We start from the raw sequence: 23,723 nt of genomic DNA on the forward strand, positions 1-23,723 counted from the left end.
CACAGCAAAGCGATTCATACAACTTTAATGCTCAGCCAGCTGTAACTGCAGAAAGAAAGATATAGGGTTAGTTTTGCAACACACACTATTTTGTCCCTCCAGGTGTCAGGGAGTCTAAATGGAACATCAAACCCCGCCCCCTTCCTTACATTTAGATTAATCGTCCAACATCTTATTTCACAAGACACAGGCTGTCCTCCACAGGATAGAAGAAGATACAGGATATTCACCAAAAGGAGGCAACAAGATACAGGCTTCCCACCAAAGGAAGAATACTTCATCACAGGCTTTACACTGAGAAAGGAACACCACATTACAGGCTATCAAAGAAGGAACACCACTGCACATGCTATCTACTGAAGAAGGAACACCACAGTACAGGCTATCTCCTGAAGGAGGAACACCACAGTACAGGCTATCTAAGAAGGAACACCACAGTACAGGGTATCTCCTGAAGGAGGAACACCACAGTACAGGCTATCTACTGAAGAAGGAACACCACAGTACAGGCTATCTACTAAAGAAGGAACACCACAGTACAGGCTATCTCCTGAAGGAGGAACACCACAGTACAGGCTATCTAAGAAGGAACACCACAGTACAGGGTATCTCCTGAAGGAGGAACACCACAGTACAGGCTATCTACTGAAGAAGGAACACCACAGTACAGGCTATCTCCTGAAGGAGGAACACCACAGTACAGGCTATCTAAGAAGGAACACCACAGTACAGGGTATCTCCTGAAGGAGGAACACCACAGTACAGGCTATCTACTGAAGAAGGAACACCACAGTACAGGCTATCTAAGAAGGAACACCACAGTACAGGGTATCTCCTGAAGGAGGAACACCACAGTACAGGCCAGCTCCTGAAGAAGGAACACCACAGTACAGGGTATCTCCTGAAGGAGGAACACCACAGTACAGGCTATCTACTGAAGAAGGAACACCACAGTACAGGCTATCTAAGAAGGAACACCACAGTACAGGCTATCTCCTGAAGGAGGAACACCACAGTACAGGCTATCTACTGAAGAAGGAACACCACAGTACAGGGTATCTCCTGAAGGAGGAACACCACAGTACAGGCTATCTACTGAAGAAGGAACACCACAGTACAGGCTATCTACTGAAGGAGGAACACCACAGTACAGGCTATCTACTAAAGAAGGAACACCACAGTACAGGCTATCTACTAAAGAATGAACACCACAGCACAGGCTATCTGAGAAGGAACACCACAGTACAGGGTATCTCCTGAAGAAGGAACACCACAGTACAGGGTATCTCCTGAAGGAGGAACACCACAGTACAGGCTATCTCCTGAAGAAGGAACACCACAGTACAGGGTATCTCCTGAAGGAGGAACACCACAGTACAGGCTATCTACTGAAGAAGGAACACCACAGTACAGTGTATCTCCTGAAGGAGGAACACCACAGTACAGGCTATCTCCTGAAGGAGGAACACCACAGTACAGGCTATCTAAGAAGGAACACCACAGTACAGGCTATCTACTAAAGAATGAACACCACAGTACAGGTTATCTACTAAAGAATGAACACCACAGCACAGGCTATCTGAGAAGGAACACCACAGTACAGGCTATCTACTGAAGAAGGAACACCACAGTACAGGCTATCTGAGAAGGAACACCACAGTACAGGCTATCTACTGAAGAAGGAACACCACAGTACAGGCTATCTAAGAAGGAACACCACAGTACAGGCTATCTCCTGAAGGAGGAACACCACAGTACAGGCTATCTACTGAAGAAGGAACACCACAGTACAGGGTATCTCCTGAAGGAGGAACACCACAGTACAGGCTATCTACTGAAGAAGGAACACCACAGTACAGGCTATCTAAGAAGGAACACCACAGTACAGGCTATCTAAGAAGGAACACCACAGTACAGGCTATCAAAAAAGGAACACCACAGTACAGGCTATCTAAGAAGGGACACCACAGCACAGGCTATCTAAGAAGGAACACCACAGTACAGGCTATCTACTGAAGAAGGAACACCACAGTACAGGCTATCCAAGAAGGAACACCACAGCACAGGCTATCTACTGAAGAAGGAACACCACAGTACAGGCTATCTACTAAAGAAGGAACACCACAGTACAGGCTATCTAAGAAGGGACACCACAGTACAGGCTATCAAAGAAGGAACACCACAGTACAGGCTATCTAAGAAGGAACACCACAGTACAGGCTATCTACTGAAGAAGGACCACCACAGCACAGGCTATCTGAGAAGGAACACCACAGTACAGGCTATCTACTGAAGAAGGAACACCACAGTACAGGCTATCTAAGAAGGAACACCACAGTACAGGCTATCTCCTGAAGGAGGAACACCACAGTACAGGCTATCTACTGAAGAAGGAACACCACAGTACAGGGTATCTCCTGAAGGAGGAACACCACAGTACAGGCTATCTACTGAAGAAGGAACACCACAGTACAGGCTATCTAAGAAGGAACACCACAGTACAGGCTATCTACTGAAGAAGGAACACCACAGTACAGGCTATCTAAGAAGGAACACCACAGCACAGGCTATCTAAGAAGGAACACCACAGTACAGGCTTTCTACTGAAGAAGGAACACCACAGTACAGGCTATCCAAGAAGGAACACCACAGCACAGGCTATCTACTGAAGAAGGAACACCACAGTACAGGCTAAGAAGGAACACCACAGTACAGGCTATCTAAGAAGGAACACCACAGTACAGGCTATCTAAGAAGGAACACCACAGTACAGGCTATCTACTGAAGAAGGAACCCAACAGTACAGGCTATCTAAGAAGGGACACCACAGTACAGGCTATCTAAGAAGGGACACCACAGTACAGGCTATCTAAGAAGGAACACCACAGTACAGGCTATCTACTGAAGAAGGAACCCAACAGTACAGGCTATCTAAGAAGGGACACCACAGTACAGGCTATCTAAGAAGGGACACCACAGTACAGGCTATCTAAGAAGGGACACCACAGTACAGGCTATCTAAGAAGGAACACCACAGTACAGGCTATCCACTGAAGGAGGAACACCACAGTACAGGCTATCTACTGAAGAAGGACCACCACAGTACAGGCTATCCAAGAAGGAACACCACAGCACAGGCTATCTACTGAAGAAGGAACACCACAGTACAGGCTATCTAAGAAGGAACACCACAGTACAGGCTATCCAAGAAGGAACACCACAGTACAGGCTATCTAAGAGGGAACACCACAGCACAGGCTATCTAAGAAGGAACACCACAGCACAGGCTATCTAAGAAGGAACACCACAGTACAGGCTATCTACTGAAGAAGGAACACCACAGCACAGGCTATCCAAGAAGGAACACCACAGCACAGGCTATCTACTGAAGAAGGAACACCACAGTACAGGCTATCTACTAAAGAAGGAACACCACAGTACAGGCTATCTCCTGAAGGAGGAACACCACAGTACAGGCTATCTAAGAAGGAACACCACAGTACAGGCTATCTACTGAAGAAGGACCACCACAGCACAGGCTATCTGAGAAGGAACACCACAGTACAGGCTATCTACTGAAGAAGGAACACCACAGTACAGGCTATCTAAGAAGGAACACCACAGTACAGGCTATCTCCTGAAGGAGGAACACCACAGTACAGGCTATCTACTGAAGAAGGAACACCACAGTACAGGGTATCTCCTGAAGGAGGAACACCACAGTACAGGCTATCTACTGAAGAAGGAACACCACAGTACAGGCTATCTAAGAAGGAACACCACAGCACAGGCTATCTAAGAAGGAACACCACAGTACAGGCTATCTACTGAAGAAGGAACACCACAGTACAGGCTATCCAAGAAGGAACACCACAGCACAGGCTATCTACTGAAGAAGGAACACCACAGTACAGGCTATCTAAGAAGGAACACCACAGTACAGGCTATCTAAGAAGGAACACCACAGTACAGGCTATCTACTGAAGAAGGAACACAACAGTACAGGCTATCTAAGAAGGGACACCACAGTACAGGCTATCTAAGAAGGGACACCACAGTACAGGCTATCTAAGAAGGAACACCACAGTACAGGCTATATACTGAAGAAGGACCACCACAGCACAGGCTATCTAAGAAGGAACACCACAGTACAGGCTATCTACTGAAGAAGGACCACCACAGTACAGGCTATCTCCTGAAGGAGGAACACCACAGTACAGGCTATCTACTGAAGAAGGAACACCACAGTACAGGCTATCTCCTGAAGGAGGAACACCACAGTACAGGCTATCTACTGAAGAAGGAACACCACAGTACAGGCTATCTAAGAAGGAACACCACAGTACAGGCTATCTAAGAAGGAACACCACAGTACAGGCTATCGAAGAAGGAACACCACAGTACAGGCTATCCACTGAAGGAGGAACATCACAGTACAGGCTATCCACTGAAGGAGGAACACCACAGTACATGCTATCTACTGAAGAAGGACCACCACAGTACAGGCTATCTCCTGAAGGAGGAACACCACAGTACAGGCTATCTACTGAAGAAGGAACACCACAGTACAGGCTATCTCCTGAAGGAGGAACACCACAGTACAGGCTATCTACTGAAGAAGGAACACCACAGTACAGGCTATCTAAGAAGGAACACCACAGTACAGGCTATCTACTGAAGAAGGAACACCACAGTACAGGCTATCCAAGAAGGAACACCACAGCACAGGCTATCTACTGAAGAAGGAACACCACAGTACAGGCTATCTACTGAAGAAGGAACACAACAGTACAGGCTATCTAAGAAGGGACACCACAGTACAGGCTATCAAAGAAGGGACACCACAGTACAGGCTATCTAAGAAGGAACACCACAGTACAGGCTATCCAAGAAGGAACACCACAGTACAGGCTATCTACTGAAGAAGGAACACCACAGTACAGGCTATTTACTGAAGAAGAAACACCACAGTACGGGCAATTCAAGAAGGAACACCACAGTACAGGCTATCTACTGGAGGAGGAACATCACAGTACAGGCTATCAAAAAAGGAACACAACAGTACAGGCTATCTAAGAAGTAACACCACAGTACAGGCTATCTCCTGAAGGAGGAACACCGCAGTACAGGCTATCTCCTGAAGGAGGAACACCACAGTACAGGCTATCTAAGAAGCAACACCACAGTACAGGCTATCCAAGAAGGAACACCACAGTACAGGCTATCTACCGAAGAAGGAACACCACAGTACAGGCTATCAAAGAAGGAACACCACAGTACAGGCTATCTAAGAAGGAACACCACAGTACAGGCTATCTACTGAAGAAGGAACACCAAAGCACAGGCTATCTATTGAAGGAGGAACACAACAGCACAGGCTATCTACTGAAGAAGGAACACCACAGCACATGCTATCTACTGAAGAAGGACCACAACAGCACAGGCTATCTACTGAAGAAGGAACACCACAGCACAGGCTACCTACTGAAGGAGGAACACCACAGCACAGGCTATCTACTGAAGAAGGAACATCACAGCACAGGCTATCTACTTAAGAAGGAACGCCACAGTACAGGCTATCTACTGAAGAAGTAACACCACAGCGCAGGCTATCTAAGAAGGAACACCACAGCACAGGCTATAAACTGAAGGAGGAACACCACAGCACAAGCTATCTGAGAAGGAACACCACAGCACAGGCTATAAACTGAAGGAGGAACAACACAGCGCAGACTATCTAAGAAGGAACACCACAGCACAGGCTATAAACTGAAGGAGGAACACCACAGCACAGGCTATCTACTGAAGAAGGAACACCACAGTACAGGCTATCTAAGAAGGAACACCACAGTACAGGCTATCTAAGAAGGAACACCACAGCACAGGCTATCTAAGAAGGAACACCACAGTACAGGCTATCTAAGAAGGAACACCACAATACAGGCTATCTAAGAAGGGACACCACAGTACAGGCTATCTAAGAAGGAACACCACAGCACAGGCTATCTAAGAAGGAACACCACAGTACAGGCTATCTAAGAAGGAACACCACAATACAGGCTATCTAAGAAGGGACACCACAGTACAGGCTATCTAAGAAGGAACACCACAGTACAGGCTATCTAAGAAGAAACAACACAGCACAGGCTATCTACCGAAGAAGGAACACCACAGTACAGGCTATCTAAGAAGGAACACCACAGTACAGGCTATCTAAGAAGGAACACCACAGTACAGGCTATCTAAGAAGGAACACCACAGTACAGGCTATCTAAGAAGGAACATCCCAGTACAGGCTATCTACCGAAGAAGGAACACCACAGCACAGGCTATCTACTGAAGAAGGAACACCACAGTACAGGCTATCTAAGAAGGAACACCACATGCTCACTTGCCACTGGATTCAAGCAAGCCAGGCTGAAGACGCCTGGAATGCCAGAAACCGGTCTTCGGAAGCTTGTTTCCGGTCCAGGGAAGACATAGCTTGGTAGTTCGGGCTGGACTGTTCCCGTGAGGCACAGGGTCAGACTGATTTGCTTATAGCCTTGTCTAAACTGGGTTGGCAGAGAGGGGTAAAGAACGGTGATGGATTAAACCCAGATCTTTTGACTGGGTGTGAGTGTTTGATTGATTGAGATGCTCCGTCCATCACCACCCCCTTTTGTACCGCTTTTGGCCACCATAAGTGTGGCAGGGTATGCTCAGACGTGAGTCCCTTGCTCACTTTGCCACTGGATTCAAGCAAGCCGGGCTGAAGACTGTTTGGAATGCCAGAAACCGGTCCTCTGAAGCTTGTTTCCGGTCCAGGGAAGACATGGCTTGGCAGTTCGGGCTGGACTGTTCCCATGAGGCACAGGGTCAGACTGATTTGCATATAGCCATGTCTGAACTGGGGTGGCAGAGTGGGCTAAAGAACGGTGATGGATTAAACCCAGATCTTTTGACTTGGTGTGAGTGTTTGATTGATTCAGATGCTCCGTCCATCACCACCCCCTTTTGTACCGCTTTTGGCCGCCATAAGTGTCGCAGGAAATGCTCAGACGTGAGTCCCTTGCTCACTTTGCCACTGGATTCAAGCAAGCCGGGCTGAAGACGGCTGGAATGCCAGAAACCGGTCCTCGCAAGCTTGTTTCCGGTCCATGGGAGACATGGCTTGGCAGTTCGGGCTGGACTGTTCCCATGAGGCACAGGGTCAGACTGATTTGCATATAGCCATGTCTGAACTGGGGTGGCAGAGAGGGCTAAAGAACGGTGATGGATTAAACCCAGATCTTTTGACTGGGTGTGAGTGTTTGATTGATTCAGATGCTCCGTCCATCACCACCCCCTTTTGTACCGCTTTTGGCCGCCATAAGTGTGGCAGGGTATGCTCAGATGTGAGTCCCTTGCTCATTTTGCCACTGGATTCAAGCAAGCCTGGCTGAAGACGGCTGGAATGCCAGAAACCGGTCCTCGGAAGCTTGTTTCCGGTCCAGGTAAGACATGGCTTGGCAGTTTGGGCTGGACTGTTCCCATGAGGCACAGGGTCAAACTGATTTGCATATAGCCATGTCTGAACTGGGGTGGCAGAGTGCGCTAAAGAACGGTGATGGATTAAACCCAGATCTTTTGACTGGGTTTGAGTGTTTGATTGATTCAGATGCTCCGTCCATCACCACCTCCTTTTTTACCGCTTTTGGCCGCCATAAGTGTGGCAGGGTTTGCTCAGTCGTGAGTCCCTTGCTCACTTTGCCACTGGATTCAAGCAAGGCGGGCTGAAGACGGCTGGAATGCCAGAAACCGGTCCTCGGAAGCTTGTTTCCGGTCCAGGGAATACATGGCTTGGCAGTTCGGGCTGGACTGTTCCCATGAGGCACAGGGTCAGACTGATTTGCATGTAGCCATGTCTGAACTGGGGTGGCAGAGTGGGCTAAAGAACGGTGATGGATTAAACCCAGATCTTCTGACTTGGTGTGAGTGTTTGATTGATTCAGATGCTCCGTCCATCACCACCCCCTTTTGTACCGTATCTAAGAAAGGACACCACAGTACAGGCTATCTAGTGAAGAAGGAACACCACCGCACAGGCTATCTACTGAAGAAGGAACCCCACAGCACAGGCTATCTAAGAAGGAACACCACAGTACAGGCTATCTAAGAAGGCACGCCACAGTACAGGCTATCTAAGAAGGAACACCACAGTACAGGCTATCAAAGAAGGAACACCACAGTACAGGCTATCTAAGAAGGAACACCACAGTACAGGCTATGTAAGAAGGAACACCACAGCACAGGCTATCTAAGAAGGAACACCCCAGTACAGGCTATCTAAGAAGGAACACCACAGTACAGGCTATCTACTGAAGGAGGAACACCACAGTACAGGCTACCTACTGAAGGAGGAACACCACAGTACAGGCTATCTACTGAAGAAGGAACACCACAGTACAGGCTATCTACTGAAGAAGGAACACCACAGTACAGGCTATCTACTGAAGAAGGAACACCACAGTACAGGCTATCTAAGAAGGAACACCACAGTACAGGCTATCTAAGACGGAACACCACAGTACAGGCTATCTACTGAAGAAGGAACACCACAGTACAGGCTATCTAAGAGAAGGAACACCACAGAACAGGCTATCTACTGAAGGAGGAACACCACAGTACAGGCTATCTACTGAAGAAGGAACATGGCAGTACAGGCTATCTAAGAAGGAGGAACACCACAGTACAGGCTATCTACTGAAGAAGGAACACCACAGTACAGGCTATCTACTGAAGAAGGAACATGGCAGTACAGGCTATCTAAGAAGAAGGAACACCACAGTACAGGCTATCTACTGAAGAAGGAACATGGCAGTACAGGCTATCTAAGAAGAAGGAACACCACAGTACAGGCTATCTACTGAAGAAGGAACACCACAGTACAGGCTATCTACTGAAGGAGGAACACCACAATACAGGCAAACAGTGTGCCCCAAGTGTCACAATCCTCTACTTGTGGTGCAATCCCCATAGGTAAACAGATTGTCAGAATCCTGTGTCTCATGAGGTGTACTAGGAAATAGTGCCTCTATTTGATTCATTTTTTGTGCTAACCAGAACGGAATTTGTTCTCGTTCTGCTGGTAGTTTACCAATGACTGACTGTATGGTCTGTGGTGTAATTGTATTTGTGTTCCCCTCATGAGGGGTGTGCTGTGGAGTCCTTACAGCTGATAGGACTGTTAATGTCCGCATGACATATTGAACCAATTGTCTACGTATTTTAATTAACTGTTTTAGCTGAGCTAATAATTCTGCATCTGGCATCCTTTCAATGTCTGGATGTGGTGTATAGCTGGCTAGTACCGGCCATGTTGCTCCTGGTCTACCTAGTGGACCGAGCCTGGTAATGTTATTTTCATGTTTTAAGGCGCTTTTAAACCAGAGCTGATGCTCTCTGTAAGTTAATGGAATTTCAATGTCCTCGAAAGGAATGTATTCCGCTGGAGATTCCTCTGCTTTGTAGTGGTGGAACTCACGTATTCCCGCATTAGCTGCTGGAAACTGAATCCATGAATAGAATACCTCTGTCTGCCGATATTTATGTGCCTCTATGACAAAGATTACCCTGCCACCTCTTGCTGATACTCCATTATTTATGAGTTTGTAAGTTATACTTTTCCTTACATTAACCAGGAGCAGTATAGCATCTGTGTCATTTTCTAGGATTTCAGCGTCATCTAAGACCGCTTGAGCTGCTGCTGCAGCACTCTCCAATTCGGTATCACTATCCGGCATTTTAGTCGGCTGAGCGTTTGCAGAACAAGTTTCAAGGAAACAAAGATTAGGTGCACAATTTTTTGGAACACTGTATCCTTCAACGTTGAACAAACCAAATACTAATACATAGTATTTTCCGTCCTACTCAGTTTTGGTGGATATTAACCTTTTACCCACTCCATATGTCTATTGTAGTATTTTACGGGAAAAGGGGTCTGTGTGAAAAGCACGACTGAGTTACTCTAGCCTTTAGCGTTAAATTATCACCTTACCAAACGTTGGGCGCCATGTAGTGTAGTTCCTATATTCCCAATAGGCTTGCACATTGGACTAATATATACTGTAGTTTAGACGTAGGACTGAGGTCGACTAGGTCGCTTCCGAATATATTAAACTTAATTGTAATGCCAGCTAGCCTAGAGGTCACTAGAATCTTTCTCGAATTTACAAGAAGGGATTAGTTTCTGACAACCGCATAAACATGACAACTTTGTTTCCCAAGAATAAGAAATCAATCTCTAGAGTCGCGGAAACAAAAGATAACTATTTTACTCAGTCAATCGTGCATGCTTCGTTTCACCAGAAGTGCTGAGAAAATAGAGAGTCGGGCGTTTTCAATAAAAGGTATTTATTGAACAGTCTTCTATCTCAAGCATGAGAAATGTACTGCTACACTCGTAATGCTGGTTATGAAGTACAAGGCATATAATACGAACAGTATTATAAAGTAGTACTGTAAAAGCATGATATGGTTTCTAAGACATTAGTTGGCTAAAATATATAAAATACATACAGTGATAAAAGAATGACTAAAAGTACTCAACTGGTGCTTCTTAAATACGCCTACCCTGGTGTACCTGACCTAAGCCTAGAACAAGGGAAGAAGTAAGTGAGGAGTAGTTTTAAGTTTAGTATTCTTTGCCAAGAATCTGCCAAGAATCTAATCAAGAATTCTCTAAGGGTCTAATCATCTCCGTACATTGATTTAGAATGACAGAGGTCTTGTATCTCTCTCTCAGGACTCGATTTTCCAGATACCCGCAAGGGTAAGCTGGAAATACTGGAGCTGGATTTCTCGGCAGGAGAAAAGACAGCATCTCAGTGCGTCTGCTGGAGGTCGGCTTCCTTCGGCACTTCCTGCTGCAGGGCGTCGGGCAAGTAGTTAGTCGATCTGCTCCAAAACCTCTGTGTGTTTGTCTGGGCAAATGTAGGCCTATTTATACCTTGAAGGTGCTGAGTTTGACGTAAGATTGGACTTAATAACGTCATTCAAAGGCTCAATTCCTTGAAAACTCCTGGATTTCTTGGATAACTTAATATTTAAGCAGGGGGAAGTTCCTAGCTGCTGAAGGCGGGTTTTTCCAAGAAATCGCTGTTGATTCTCGGAACTTAGTGGAAGTAGCCATGCAGTATTTCAGCTGTAAGGCTCAGGCCAAATAAGATAATGATTTCTATGCCTATATAAGGATTGGATAAAATATACCTATATAAGGGCATGAATCGGGAGAATTACACTAGGGTCCTGGATTCGTTTACAACAAACTCTCCATGCCAAGCGCCAATGACAACGACATCCCGCCCTTACAAGAACTGTGCGACTCACTGGCCATATTCTTCCACCACAAGATCGCTGACATCCACAACAGCTTCAACACCACGACCGTCCGACTACGCCAGACTCCACCTCCCCTGCGAACACCACAAGTGTCAACCGCCTGACCTCATGGTCCAACGTCAATGACGACGAGACACGCAAGGTCATGAACTCTATCCACTCAGGATCTTCGTCAGACCCATGCCCACACCACGTATTCAACAAAGCAGACGCAGCCATCGCACCCCAACTATGAAAAGTCATCAACATCTCCTTCAAAACAGCGACATTCCCGGAATGCTGGAAGCACACCGAAATCAACGCCCTCCTCAAGAAGCCCAAGGCGCACCCCAAGGACCTCAAGAAATTCCGGCCCATCTCCCTGCTCCCGTTCCCGGTGAAGGTCATCGAGAAAATCATCAACCAGCAATTGGCCCGCCACCTCGAAGCCAACAACATCTTGGACTCGTCCCAGTCCGGATTCAGACAAAACCACAGCACCAAGACAGCCCTCATCGCCACCACAGACGACATCAGGCGCCAATTAGACAACGGCAAAACATCAGCCCTCATCCTCCTGGACCTGTCAGCCGCCTTCTACACGGTCTGCCATCACACTCTAAAGACATGCCTTCAAGCAGCCGGAATCAAAGAGAAGGCCCTTGACTGGACCACGTCCTTCCTCTCCGGCAGAACGCAGAGCGTCTGCCTCCCACCCATCCAATTAAATTTCTCATGTGAAAGGTCAGGACAATCTCAGACCTTTCAAACCTCTCAGACCATTTATGTACCTGGAAATGGTATAGCAACTCCTTTGTGGGTAACACAGAATGCCATTGGAAACACTCTCCCAATGGGATCAACAGATTCTTATGAGTCCCTTTTACATTCGAACCCTAATAGAGACGGAAGGTCAGTGTGAAGATTTACTTGGGAATACATTGGAGGGACAAACAGGTCGTACATCTCAGGAACTCGATGATTGGCTTAAAGGCATGGTCACTCTGGTTAATGATAAGGGTGTTAGAAGCAATTAAGCGAATGCTTCAGAGACCAAAAAGGATAAGTTTATCGATGTTGCAAGACTCAAGGTGGAATTGGAGGATTATAGGAACAATAAGCCCTACTAATATAATCACTTATCAGGATGATGAACTATAGTTCATCTGCAAGGATATTATCAGACGTGCTGGAACCACACAGGAAAAATTGTCTGAATAGGGGCAGAAATACAGGGTGGATTTACAAAAATCTAAGACATTATAAAAACCTAATAGATGTAGATTTTAGTAACAGTGATATCGAAAACATGGTGAAACCAAAAGGGAAACTGAGCGAAGGACTTGATGGATAGCGCCTCACTTTAGTGTTGCAAATATGTTTTCTTGAGTCGTGCACAACGTCTCCAGCACTTGTCACCCTTCAGTGTCATTGAGTACAGATTTTGCTTTTTATGTAGAACAGTAAGGAGGTGCACCAAAAAAATGTATGTAAGTTCATAGTATTCTCTTCAAAATTGTTCCTTATTCAAATCACAAAACCAGCCAATGCATTTAGGGCCAGATGTAGGAGACCAAATACCGGTCAATAACGGCCGATTTCGGCCATTACCGACCGGTATTTGGGTATTGACATGTAGGGGGCCTTTATTTTACAGAATCGGTAAATTTACCGATTCAGTAAATTTACCGATTCGGTAAAATACAGAATCAGTAAATTTACCGATTCTGTAAATCCAGATGTAGGTGGCACTGCAGACAGTGCCACAGGCCCCTAAGAATTCGTTATTTATAAGCATGGACTGAAAATTTGTTCCGCTCGCGGAATTTGCAGTGCAGAGGGAAGCACAGAGTTGCAACATATTCATGTACATATGTCACATCCCTGTGCTTCAGAAATGCCACAGTGCAGTGCAGCTAAAGAGCTTGCAGTGACACGCTGCAGTACTTCCTCATAAATCTTCACCTATAAATTCACCATAGACTACTATTGCATTCTTTCAGTCAATCATGCTGTACACATATATTCAACCAAACGTTCGCACATTACCTTGCAATTATAGTTTTTTCTTTAACCAGATAAGGTATTTCTAATAAGAACTTTTTTTTCTTCTTTTTTCTTTGGTATTTTTTTGAACAATTTTGTATTTTTATGGGTCTTTTTTAAAAAAAAGAACAAAAAATAGAACGAATAAAACAGGAAACATTTGAAATTAGTTATCATTCCAAAAACAAAAAAAACTAACAACGATGGTTGCGTTGCGTAGCACAAACTGCATCCACCGACTGCTCACCGAAGCATATAAGTTTCTTACACTTCACACAGTGTTGCTCCATAAAGGCGAATTCTGGCCTAATGTCCATTGCAGGTGCTCCTGATTAAGCATGGGCGAATTTTGCGAATTCGTGATCCGCGAATTTGCGGATTTGCGAATTTGTGATCCGTAAAATTTGCGAATTTGTGCGAATTTGCGGATTTTTGTTTTTTTGCGTGTTTGCCGGGTTTTTTGGGTTGTTCCCGTGGTTTTTTGCGTGTTCGCTGGGCTTTTTGCATCTTCGCGAGCCGCTTGCATAGCGAAGTTACCCATGCAGTCGTTTATGGGAGAGGGAGAGATAGATAGATAGATAGATAGATAGATAGATAGATAGATAGATAGATAGATAGATAGATAGATAGATAGATAGAGAAAGAGAGGGAAAGAGAGAGGGAGAGAGAGAATGAGAGAAAGAAAGAGAGGCCGGATCTCTGAAGGGCCAGATTCCTGAGTTGCCCCTACAGAACATACAGCTTTTTATTTTTAGCAAAATGCATATGAAAATTGTGCTGTAAAGGTCTCTTTTAGTTTAACCCCTCCTGACAACTCAAAATGGGTGTATTTGCCATCCTCTCCCTTCTTCCTGTTTTTTATATCTGTAAGTGCTTCCTGATGAGGTTTAATTCCTTGGACAGGTGCCTCATTGCCTACTTGTAACTATTCTCTGACCCTGCTTCAAGGGTCAGAGCAGGGTCAGAGAATAGTTGCAAGTAGATAACGAGGCGCCAGGAAGCAATTAGCAGCAGGTGTCCAAGTTGAAGTTAATTTGTTTGTAACCCTTTTGTAAAAGGTTACAAAGAAATTAGGTTCAACTTTTGCACCTGCTGCTGTAACCCTTGCTTGGCTGAAAATTTATCCCCGCTGATTCGCGGATTTTACAGCGATTTCGCGAAATTCGTGGATCGCGAAATCGCGGAAAATCCGCAAATTCGCCCGCGAAACGGATTTTACGCCCATCCTTACTCCTGATTATGCTCCAGACGTACTTGCTACAGCTGGTGAGGAATTCAAAGCAGCTCACCTCATTTCCTCCCGAGCAAAATTCAGAGGATGTGTGGTCCGGAGATGCTTGTACATAGAAGCAGTACCACAAAAGTATTTTTTTTCACTGCCTCTTGACAAGACTTGGTCACAAATTTTGCACGTCACCTTTCTCGCATTTACTTTCTTCTCTCCAGGTGGAAATTGAAGAATTTCCACAGAACAGAATCCGGCCTCTGTGGACGTGGTGCCTCCTGCAAGAATTCTTCTCCAGAAGATACTTCCTCCTGCTGCTGTCCAGATGCCATTTTGTTTGATATCTTCTGAAAAACACCACAACAAAAGTAAAATGGGTTCTTGTAGGAAAAGAGATGTCTCTCTAAAGATGCTCCAACACGAATGATTAAAATGGGTGGGGTCCTTCAATAATTACGCCGGGAAATGATATGAACCAATGACATCTTTTTTTTTTAGGTCACATAGGATCCTCACACTCAGCCCTCTCTAAGCACGCATCTTACGCGACTTTGCGAAAATACATTTAAAAGTAATATGTTTATTTTAAGTACAAATATATTATTTTTATGAATATCTTAGATAATATCTTGCCCTAATATGTATATTAAAGACACATACATATCATTTTAGAACATACCATTTTTTTGCGGGAGTCCCGCACCCAGCGCCCCAGCACGTATATGATGTCACGCGGGACCCGCCACCGCGCAAGCATCGTGTACCGTAATGAGCATGTCTTGTGAATGTGCGGGAGCAGGAGTCGCAGACTGGTCGCATACCAATCGCGCACAACCCATAATAATAAATGTATGTGATGTAAGTGATAAACATGCAGCCGTCGCACACCATTCGCGGATCTTTCACGACTTTTCTAAAATGGCGGCTAGAATCCGCACACCCACCGTGATGTGTACGCTTTGGGTGTGCGACTCCGAAACAAATTTGGAAAAAAAAATTATAATATACATCTATTACAATAAAAAATAAAACAAAAAAATTAAACAATATTTCAGTTTAAATTAAAAAAACAAAAAAAAATCTGAAAAATATTTAATGTTATTTAATGAATAAAATATTAATAAATAAATTGTTAAAAACTGTAGAAAATCAGTACAAAAATAGTTATAACTAATATTTAAAAAAGCTTTGAAATTCACAGAAAAAAAATAGGTTTTAGGGGTGTTTTAGTTAGCTGGACATTTCACTCGTACAAAAACATAGAAATTCCTCCGTTATAGTTAGTTCTGCTAACTATAACTCGTGCGCCCGCAATGCACTGCTGATGATGTCACATATTACATCCTTCATGACATGGTCAGTTGTTGTGTAGCGTTTTAGGACCCGCATGTAATTCTCCCGATTCATACTCTTATATAGGTGCAATTCACATTGCCCTAATATAGGCATAGAAATCATACCCATATGTAGACATAGCCCATGCAGTCCAAATACAGGCATGGCTACTTCCTCCAGTTCCGAAAAGCCACAACAAATTCTTGGAAAACCGGCTTAAGCAGCTCGGGAACCTCCCCTTGCTTGAATATTGATTTTTCCAAGAACTCATGGAGTTTTTAAAGAAATACCATTCCCTTGGGCTTCTTTGATGACGTTATTATGTCAGACTTTATGTCAAACTAGGCACCTTCAAGGTATAAATATGCCTTCACTTGCTCTAGCAAACACTAAGCATGGGCTGAAAATTCGTTCCGCTCGTGGAATTTGCGGATTTTCCGCGATTTTGCGATCTGCGAATCTCGCGAAATCGCGGTAAAATCCGCCAATCAGCGGGGACAAATTTTCAGCCAAACACTTACAGGGTTACAGCAGCAGGTGCAAAAGTTGAAGCAAATTTCTTGTAACCTTTTACAAAAGGGTTACAAAGAAATTACCTTCAACTTGGGCACCTGCTGCTGTAAGCCTGTAAGTGCTTCCTGGCGCCTCGTTGCCTACTTGCAGCTATTCTCTGACCCTGCCCTGACCCTTGAAGCAGGGTCAGAGAATAGTTACAAGTAGGCAATAAGGCGCCTGTCACAAACATTAAACCTCAACAGGAAGCACTGACAGATATAAAAACAAGCATTTGCAATGCAATAGGTCTCGCATTAGGAAAGTTTGAACTATTGGTCTTGTAAATGACAATTTTTTTCATTTATGTGTTGGTTTTGAAAATAGCTAAATTAATAGCTTTGTCATTTACAATGCCAATAGTTATAACTTTCGCAAATGTGACACCTATAGCATTTGTAATGCAACATGTTTTGTATTTACGTGACTTAGATGTATTGATATTACAAATTACAATGGCTTTTAATTTTTTTAAATAATTATTACTTAAATAAAAGTGATTTTAATTTATAATGGCAATAGCTTAAACTTTTGTAAATAACTTTTGTGAAGATTATGTTCAGTGTATTTTATTGTGACGAAAATCCAAGAACAGAAGTGAAATATTAACATCTTTTTGTGACATTTGTAATAAAGCTTGAAACATTGAGAGAACATATTTGAAACAGTTGTTGTTGAATGGTTGCACAGATTGATGCTGGGGTGGCGCTGAGTGGTGCTGTGGTGGTGCTGAGTGGTGCTGTGGTGGTGCTGAGTGATGCTGTGGTGGTGCTGAGTGATGCTGTGGTGGTGCTGAGTGATGCTGTGGTGGTGCTGAGTGGTGCTGTGGTGGTGCTGAGTGATAATGTGATGGCACTGAGTGATGCTGTGGTGGTGCTGAGTGATGCTGTGGTGGCGCTGAGTGGTGCTGTGGTGGTGCTGAGTGGTGCTGTGGTGGTGCTGAGTGATGCTGTGGTGGTGCTGAGTTGTGCTGTGGTGGTGCTGAGGGATGCTGTGGTGGTGCTGAGTGATGCTGTGGTGGTGCTGAGTGGTGCTGTGGGGGTGCTGAGCGATAATGTGGTGGTGTTGAGTGATGCTGTGGTGGGGCTGAGTGATGCTGTGGTGGCACTGAGTGGTGCTGTGGTGGTGCTGAGTGGTGCTGTGGTAGTGCTGAGTGATGCAGTGGTGGTGCTGAGTGATGCTGTGATGGTGCTGAGTGGTGCTGTGGTGGTGCTGAGTGATAATGTGGTGGTGCTGAGTGATAATGTGGTGGTGCTGAGTGATGCTGGGGTAGCGCTGAGTGATGATGTGGTGATGCAGAGGGCAGAAAGGCACAAAAAGCAGTCTAACAAAGGGCAGAAGGGCAGAAAAACAAAGGAAAAACGAGTCTAACAGAGGGCAGAAGGATACAAAAAAACAGTCTCACAGAGGACAGAAGGACAGAAAAACAAGGGAAAAACGAGTCTAACAGAGGGCAGAAGGGTACAAAAAACGAGTCTAAAAAGGGGCAGAAAGGCTCAAAAACGAGTCTAACAGAGGGCAGAAGGGCACAAAACACAAGTCTAACAGAGGGCAGAAGGGCACAAAAACAAGGGAATAACAGAGGGCAGAAGGGCACAAAAAACGAGTCTAACAGAGGGCAGAAGGGCAGAAAAACAAGGGGAAAATGAGTCTAACAGAGGGCAGAAGGGCACAAAAAAACAGGTCTAACAGGGGGCAGAAGGGCAGAAAAACAAGCAAAAAACGAGTCTAACAGAGGGCAGAAGGGCAGAAAAACAAGGGAAAAATGAGTCTAACAGAGGGCAGAAGGGCACAAAAAACGAGTCTAACAGGGGGCAGAATGAATCCCGCCCTGCGTGTTTGTCCACGAAGATGCCACCTTTTTGTGCAATACCTCTACTCAACTGGAGTACTTTCTACTGTCTAATCAGTAAGTGCTCCCTCGTTGGCTAAATGTATAGGGGCAGATTTACAATAACTGGCGCATCCCCAGGGATGCGCCAGTTATTGTGCGCCGCAACTCCGCCACCCATGGTGCGCCGCATTTACAATGCGGCGCACCATGTGGCAAAAACGGCAGTTGCGTCACGCATCTGTGCCGTAAAAGCAGCGCATTGCTGGAGCTGCGTCGCAAGCGCGACGCACCTCCAGCAATGCTCTGGGGGACCCTATCTCCCCAATGCTGTGTCAAGCCTTGTGCCTTCTTCAAGCAGGCGCAGGGTTTTGACGCAGCATTTGCCTAAAAGTGACTGAGCGAAATCTTGTAGAACGTCCTCCCCTGCGCTGGAACGCCTCCTGATGGCGCAGGGCTTTACAACGTGACGCATCTCTCAGATGCGTCGCGTTGTTAATACCCAGCACCATGGCGCATCTTTTGTGCTACCGCTGCGTCACAAAAGTGATGCAACTGCAGCGCAAAAGAGGCGCAAGCGGCTTGTAAATCTGCCCCATAGTGCTTTTACTACACTGTAGCTGCGTAAAAGGCCAGAAGATGTGTCTCCAGTGACCATGTGTGCCTGTGCCTGTGTTACAGGCACACATGGTCACTGGAGACACATCTTCTGGCCCTTTACGCAGCTGCAGTGTAGTAAAAGCACTATACATTTACCCAATGAGGGAGCACTTACTGGATTAGCCAGTAGAAAGTACTCCAGGGCAAATTGCAAAAAAATCAGCTATTTCGCGGGAAAATTTGCGAATTCGAAGATTTTTTTTGCTATTTCGAGGGGAAATCCGCGAATTCGCAGAACGCAAATTCGCACATTTTGCCCATGCTTAGCAAACACACGGTGGTTTGGAGAAGTTCGACAATCTACTTGCCCGACGGAGCTCGCTACAGCAGGTGCCAAAGGAAGTCGACCCTCAGCTGACGCACTGATCAGAGACTGTCTTTTTCCTCCCGAGAATCAAGCTCCGGTGTTACCAAGCTCCTTTTGCGGGGTGTTGGGAAATTGAGTCCAAGACAGAGAGATACCGGACCTCCTTCATTCTAAAACTAAGGTACCAAGCTGATTAAACCCTAAGGAAATCTTGGATAGATTTTTGGCAAAGAAAACTAAAACCTATGCTACACCATACTTACTTCTTCCCTCGTACAAGACTTAGGTTAGGTACCTTGGGGTAGGCGTATTTTAGAAGCACCAGTTGAGTACTTTTAGCCTTTGTTATTTATGTATGTTATTTTATATGGCTTAGAAACCATACAATGCTCTTACAGTATTATTTCATATTACTATTTACGCTGTACGCATTATACTTTGCAGCCTGGATAACAATTGTAGCAGTTCACTTCTCTTGCATGAGAAAGAAGTCTGTTCAATAAATCTTTTATTGAAAACGCTCGTCTCTCTATTTCTCCACAACTCTGTAGAAACAACACATGCACGATTAACTGAGTGAAATACTTATCTATTGTTTCCACGACTCTAGAGATACGTTTTATTCTTGGGAAACAAAGTTGTCATGTTTATGTGGTTGTCAGAAACGTATCCCTTCTTGTGAATTCGAGAAAGTTTCTAGTGACCTCTGAGCTAGCTGGCACTCACTATTAAGTTTAATATATTCGATAGAGACTTAGTCGACCTCAGTCCTATGTCACATCTATGGTATATACTATTCCAATGCGCAGAGCCTATTGGGAATATGGGAACTACACTACATGGCGCCCAACGTTTGGTAAGGCACTAATTTAACACTAGATACTAGAGTAACTGAGTCGTGCTTTTCACAGAGACCGCTTTTTTCCGTAAAATACTCCAATAGATGTCTGGAGTGGGTAAAAGGATAAAATATCCGCCATAGCTGAGAAGGACGAAAAACTCCTATGTATTAGCTTTTGGTTTTGTTCAACGTCGAAGGATACAGTGTTCCAAAAATATTGGGCACCTTATCTTTGTTTCCTTGAAACTTGCTAACTTTCAGTCAACAAAATGACTGAAAACGAGACTGGTGGAGCTGCAGCAACTGCAGCCCAACCAGGCTTAGATGTTACTGGTTTAGAAGAGAATGGCGTGGATGCAATAATCATCCCGGAAAATTTAAGGAAAACCATCATTATAAAGCTTATAACAAATGGCCTATCATCAAGAGGTGGTAGGGTGATTTTTGTCATAGAGGCTCATGAATATCGGCAGACAGAGGTATTCTATTCATGGATTATCTTCCCTGAAGCAACTTCAGTAACAAATGTGTTTCACTTCTACAAATAAGAGGAACCTCCAATGGAATAAATTTCTTTCAAGGATGTTGAAATTCCATTAACATACCAAGAGCATGCGCTCTGGTTTAAAGGCGCCCTACAACATCAAAATCATATTACCAGGCTCAGTCCACTAGGTAGATCAGGAGCAACATGGCCGATATTAGCTAGCTATACACCACATCCTGCCATTGAAGAAATGTCTTATTCAGAACTTTTAGTTCAACTAAAACAACTAATAAAAATCCATAGACAATTGGTTCAATATGTCATGCGGACTCTAACAGTCCAACCTCCTATAAGGATTCCACAACACACCCTTCACCAGGTGAACACAAACAAAATTACACCACAGACTATACAATCAGTCATTGGTAAATTGCCCCCAAAAAGGGAACAAATTCCATTCTGGATTGCTCAAAAAATTACTCAAATCGAGGCAGTATTTCCTGAAAGTACACCTCATGAGAAACACAAGATTCTAACAATCTGTTTACCAATGGGGATTGCACCACACCTGGAGGACTGTGACACTTGGGGTACAGTCTTTGCAACAATCTACACAAAAACACATGGTGTTCCATCTATGGCGGTAATACCAGACGTCCTGAAACAGATTCAAAATGAATACGGGGCAGAGCCTGCTTTGAATCTAGGTATGAAATTACTGAAGGATTTCAGACAGATCTCAGCTATAATATTAGCTAATATTATCCCCTTCGATGCTCATGGCGAGCTCAGCTCGTCAAGAGGCGCAGTGGAGCTGTGCTTATGACGAGCTGAGCTCGTCATTAACAATGGGTTTCAAAGCTTCTCTGCACAGAGGGGGAATTGCTGCAGCAGTGATGGTGTTAAAGGTGAGGCAGCGTCCGTGGTGATCCGCCAGAAATTAAGAAAATTTGATGTAACTGAGCAACCATATAAACTGGCCAGAATAATTGAAAAATCCTAGGAAGAACTAGGTAGAGACAGTTTGGGTGGGAAGCCAGTGAAACCCCAACTGACTGAAAGTTCTGAAAAGGTCTTTATTAAAAACACTCTCAATACTCCTAAAAAGAAGTGGGAGAACACTAAACAAACAGTTCCTAAGGAGAAGCGTTCTCAATCCAGAGGTAGGTCTCCTCCAAAAGAGCCCTCTGAAAAGAGGTATAACCTCAGGAATAGGGATAATTTGAGAAAACCTGATAGATATCAAGATACTGATACACGTTCCTCTCGTACCTTTCAGACTTCCTCACAGAAATTGGAAAGAAGAGGACGGTCAGAACAAAAGGAAGAACGCGTGAAGTTCAAAGACGATCAACACATTCAGAAAAATAAGAAAACCCAATTCACAAAGAAGAAGAAGGTAGCATGTCTAAAAAACAGACATGCCAAGGATCTTAAGGACACAACTCAAGAACAGGGAGTGGGCCCAGACAATGCTAGACAGCGCAGCAGAAGCCACCATAGCTCGCAGGATCCTAAAGAATCATCTGGAGACAGTGGACTTGAATGAATGCATCCAAGTTGAAACTGCAGATACCAGGGATAATGCCCCACACAAGTAATATGAAGTAACACCCCGAATGGAGGGGGGCATAACTAGAAAAATAAGAGCACTCTTTTGATAGAAGCTCTCCAGGGGTTATGACATTCTTCTAGTTGAATAAGACTGGCCACCTGAATTTGTCAGGGAAGGCCCACATGGCAAAGATATCATTAAGCCAGCCTTCTCAAATCACATTCCTATTCATGAAAAATACACCTATGCCAGAAAATGGGCTATAGCCCAAGCTCCAGCATTATATAAAAATCATGTAGGATGGGATGAGGATTCTCCTCTCCATAAAATCCAGTTAAAATCTCAGCCACCTGCACAAAGGCAGTATCCAGTTAAGCAAGAAACTAAAAAACAAGTCAAGGAGATATTAGATCAACTTGAATACCAAGGGGTGATTGATCAATCAATCAATCAATCAGAGTACTTGTAAAGCGCGCTACTCACCCGTGAGGGTCTCAAGGCGCTGAGGGGAGGGAGTGTCACTACTGCTCGAAGAGCCAGGTTTTGAGGAGTCTTCTGAAGGCGAGTAGGTCTTGGGTCTGCCGGAGGTCGTTCATTGGATGCGGGGCACAGCGACGAGGGTGAGGCTGGTAGAGCGGAGCTGGCGGGTGGGGGTGTAGAAGCTGAGTCTGCTGTTCAGGTAGGCTGGTCCAGCATTTTGGACTGCTTTGTGTGCGTGGGTGAGGAGCTTGATAGATGCACCTCGTCCATGACCAATCCTTTGTTTACTGTCTCCAAACCAGACAATACATATCGTCTAGTATTGGACTACAGGCACTTAAACTCTTGTTGCAAAACATTTGCAGTAGAAAATGCACACAGTGCAGCACTAATGAATAACATTGTCCGCAAAAAATATAAAACCACATTAGATATTTCCAATGGTTTATTATGTCAAAACATCGCACCTGAAAGCAGGTCTCCCCCAAGATTTCAAGAACAGTCCAGGGTTATTTTCAGGTAGAGTATCAGAGTTACTACAAAAGTATGATGATGAGGCATTATCTTATGTCAATGACATCTATCCTACAGATGATAACTTGGACAGGCACTTGAAAAGGGTGAACACCATTATACTTGGGTTCGCCTCTGAAAGGTATAAATTCAATTTTAAAAAATCAAGAATTGCCCATCTCAATGTCCTATTCTTAGGATACGAACTTTCAAGTGAAGGCAAAAACTTTCTAGAGAAATGTGCGCTGCTCCAACCTCCAAAAACGCTAAGAAACTTACAGTCAATTTGTCAGAACTCCTCGATCAGCAAGTCATGTGATCTCCTCTTTATTAAGTGAATCAAATGGTTGGAATCAAAGGAAATGCCCCCAGAGCAATAGGTGGCGAAATCTGAATCATGAAAGGAATTCCAAGATGGCCGCTAAACTTCACAGTGGAAAAGCGGTCTAGTTTCAAGCGAGATTGCAGCTGCAATTATTCAGGTGAGGGGCGCGATGATTAGAAACAGAGTCAGTCGTGTTCCTTAGCGATCTTGAGCCTGTAGTTTTACA

The 23,723-nt window shown here is 44.6% G+C and overlaps 1 protein-coding gene across 1 annotated transcript in view; it reads right to left on the reverse strand.

The window, feature by feature from the left end:
* LOC147736943 (scavenger receptor cysteine-rich domain-containing protein DMBT1-like) overlaps positions 1–23,723 on the reverse strand; it is a 533,293-nt gene that overhangs the window by 244,885 nt on the left and 264,685 nt on the right. The window contains exon 10 of the mRNA XM_086922344.1: positions 9,654–9,773. Coding sequence (XP_086778470.1) covers positions 9,654–9,773 — 120 coding nt within the window. The remainder of the gene's footprint in view (positions 1–9,653; positions 9,774–23,723) is intronic.

This window comes from Lissotriton vulgaris, chromosome 1_1, assembly GCF_964263255.1.
Source record: "Lissotriton vulgaris chromosome 1_1, aLisVul1.2, whole genome shotgun sequence".
Classification (NCBI taxonomy): domain Eukaryota; kingdom Metazoa; phylum Chordata; class Amphibia; order Caudata; family Salamandridae; genus Lissotriton; species Lissotriton vulgaris.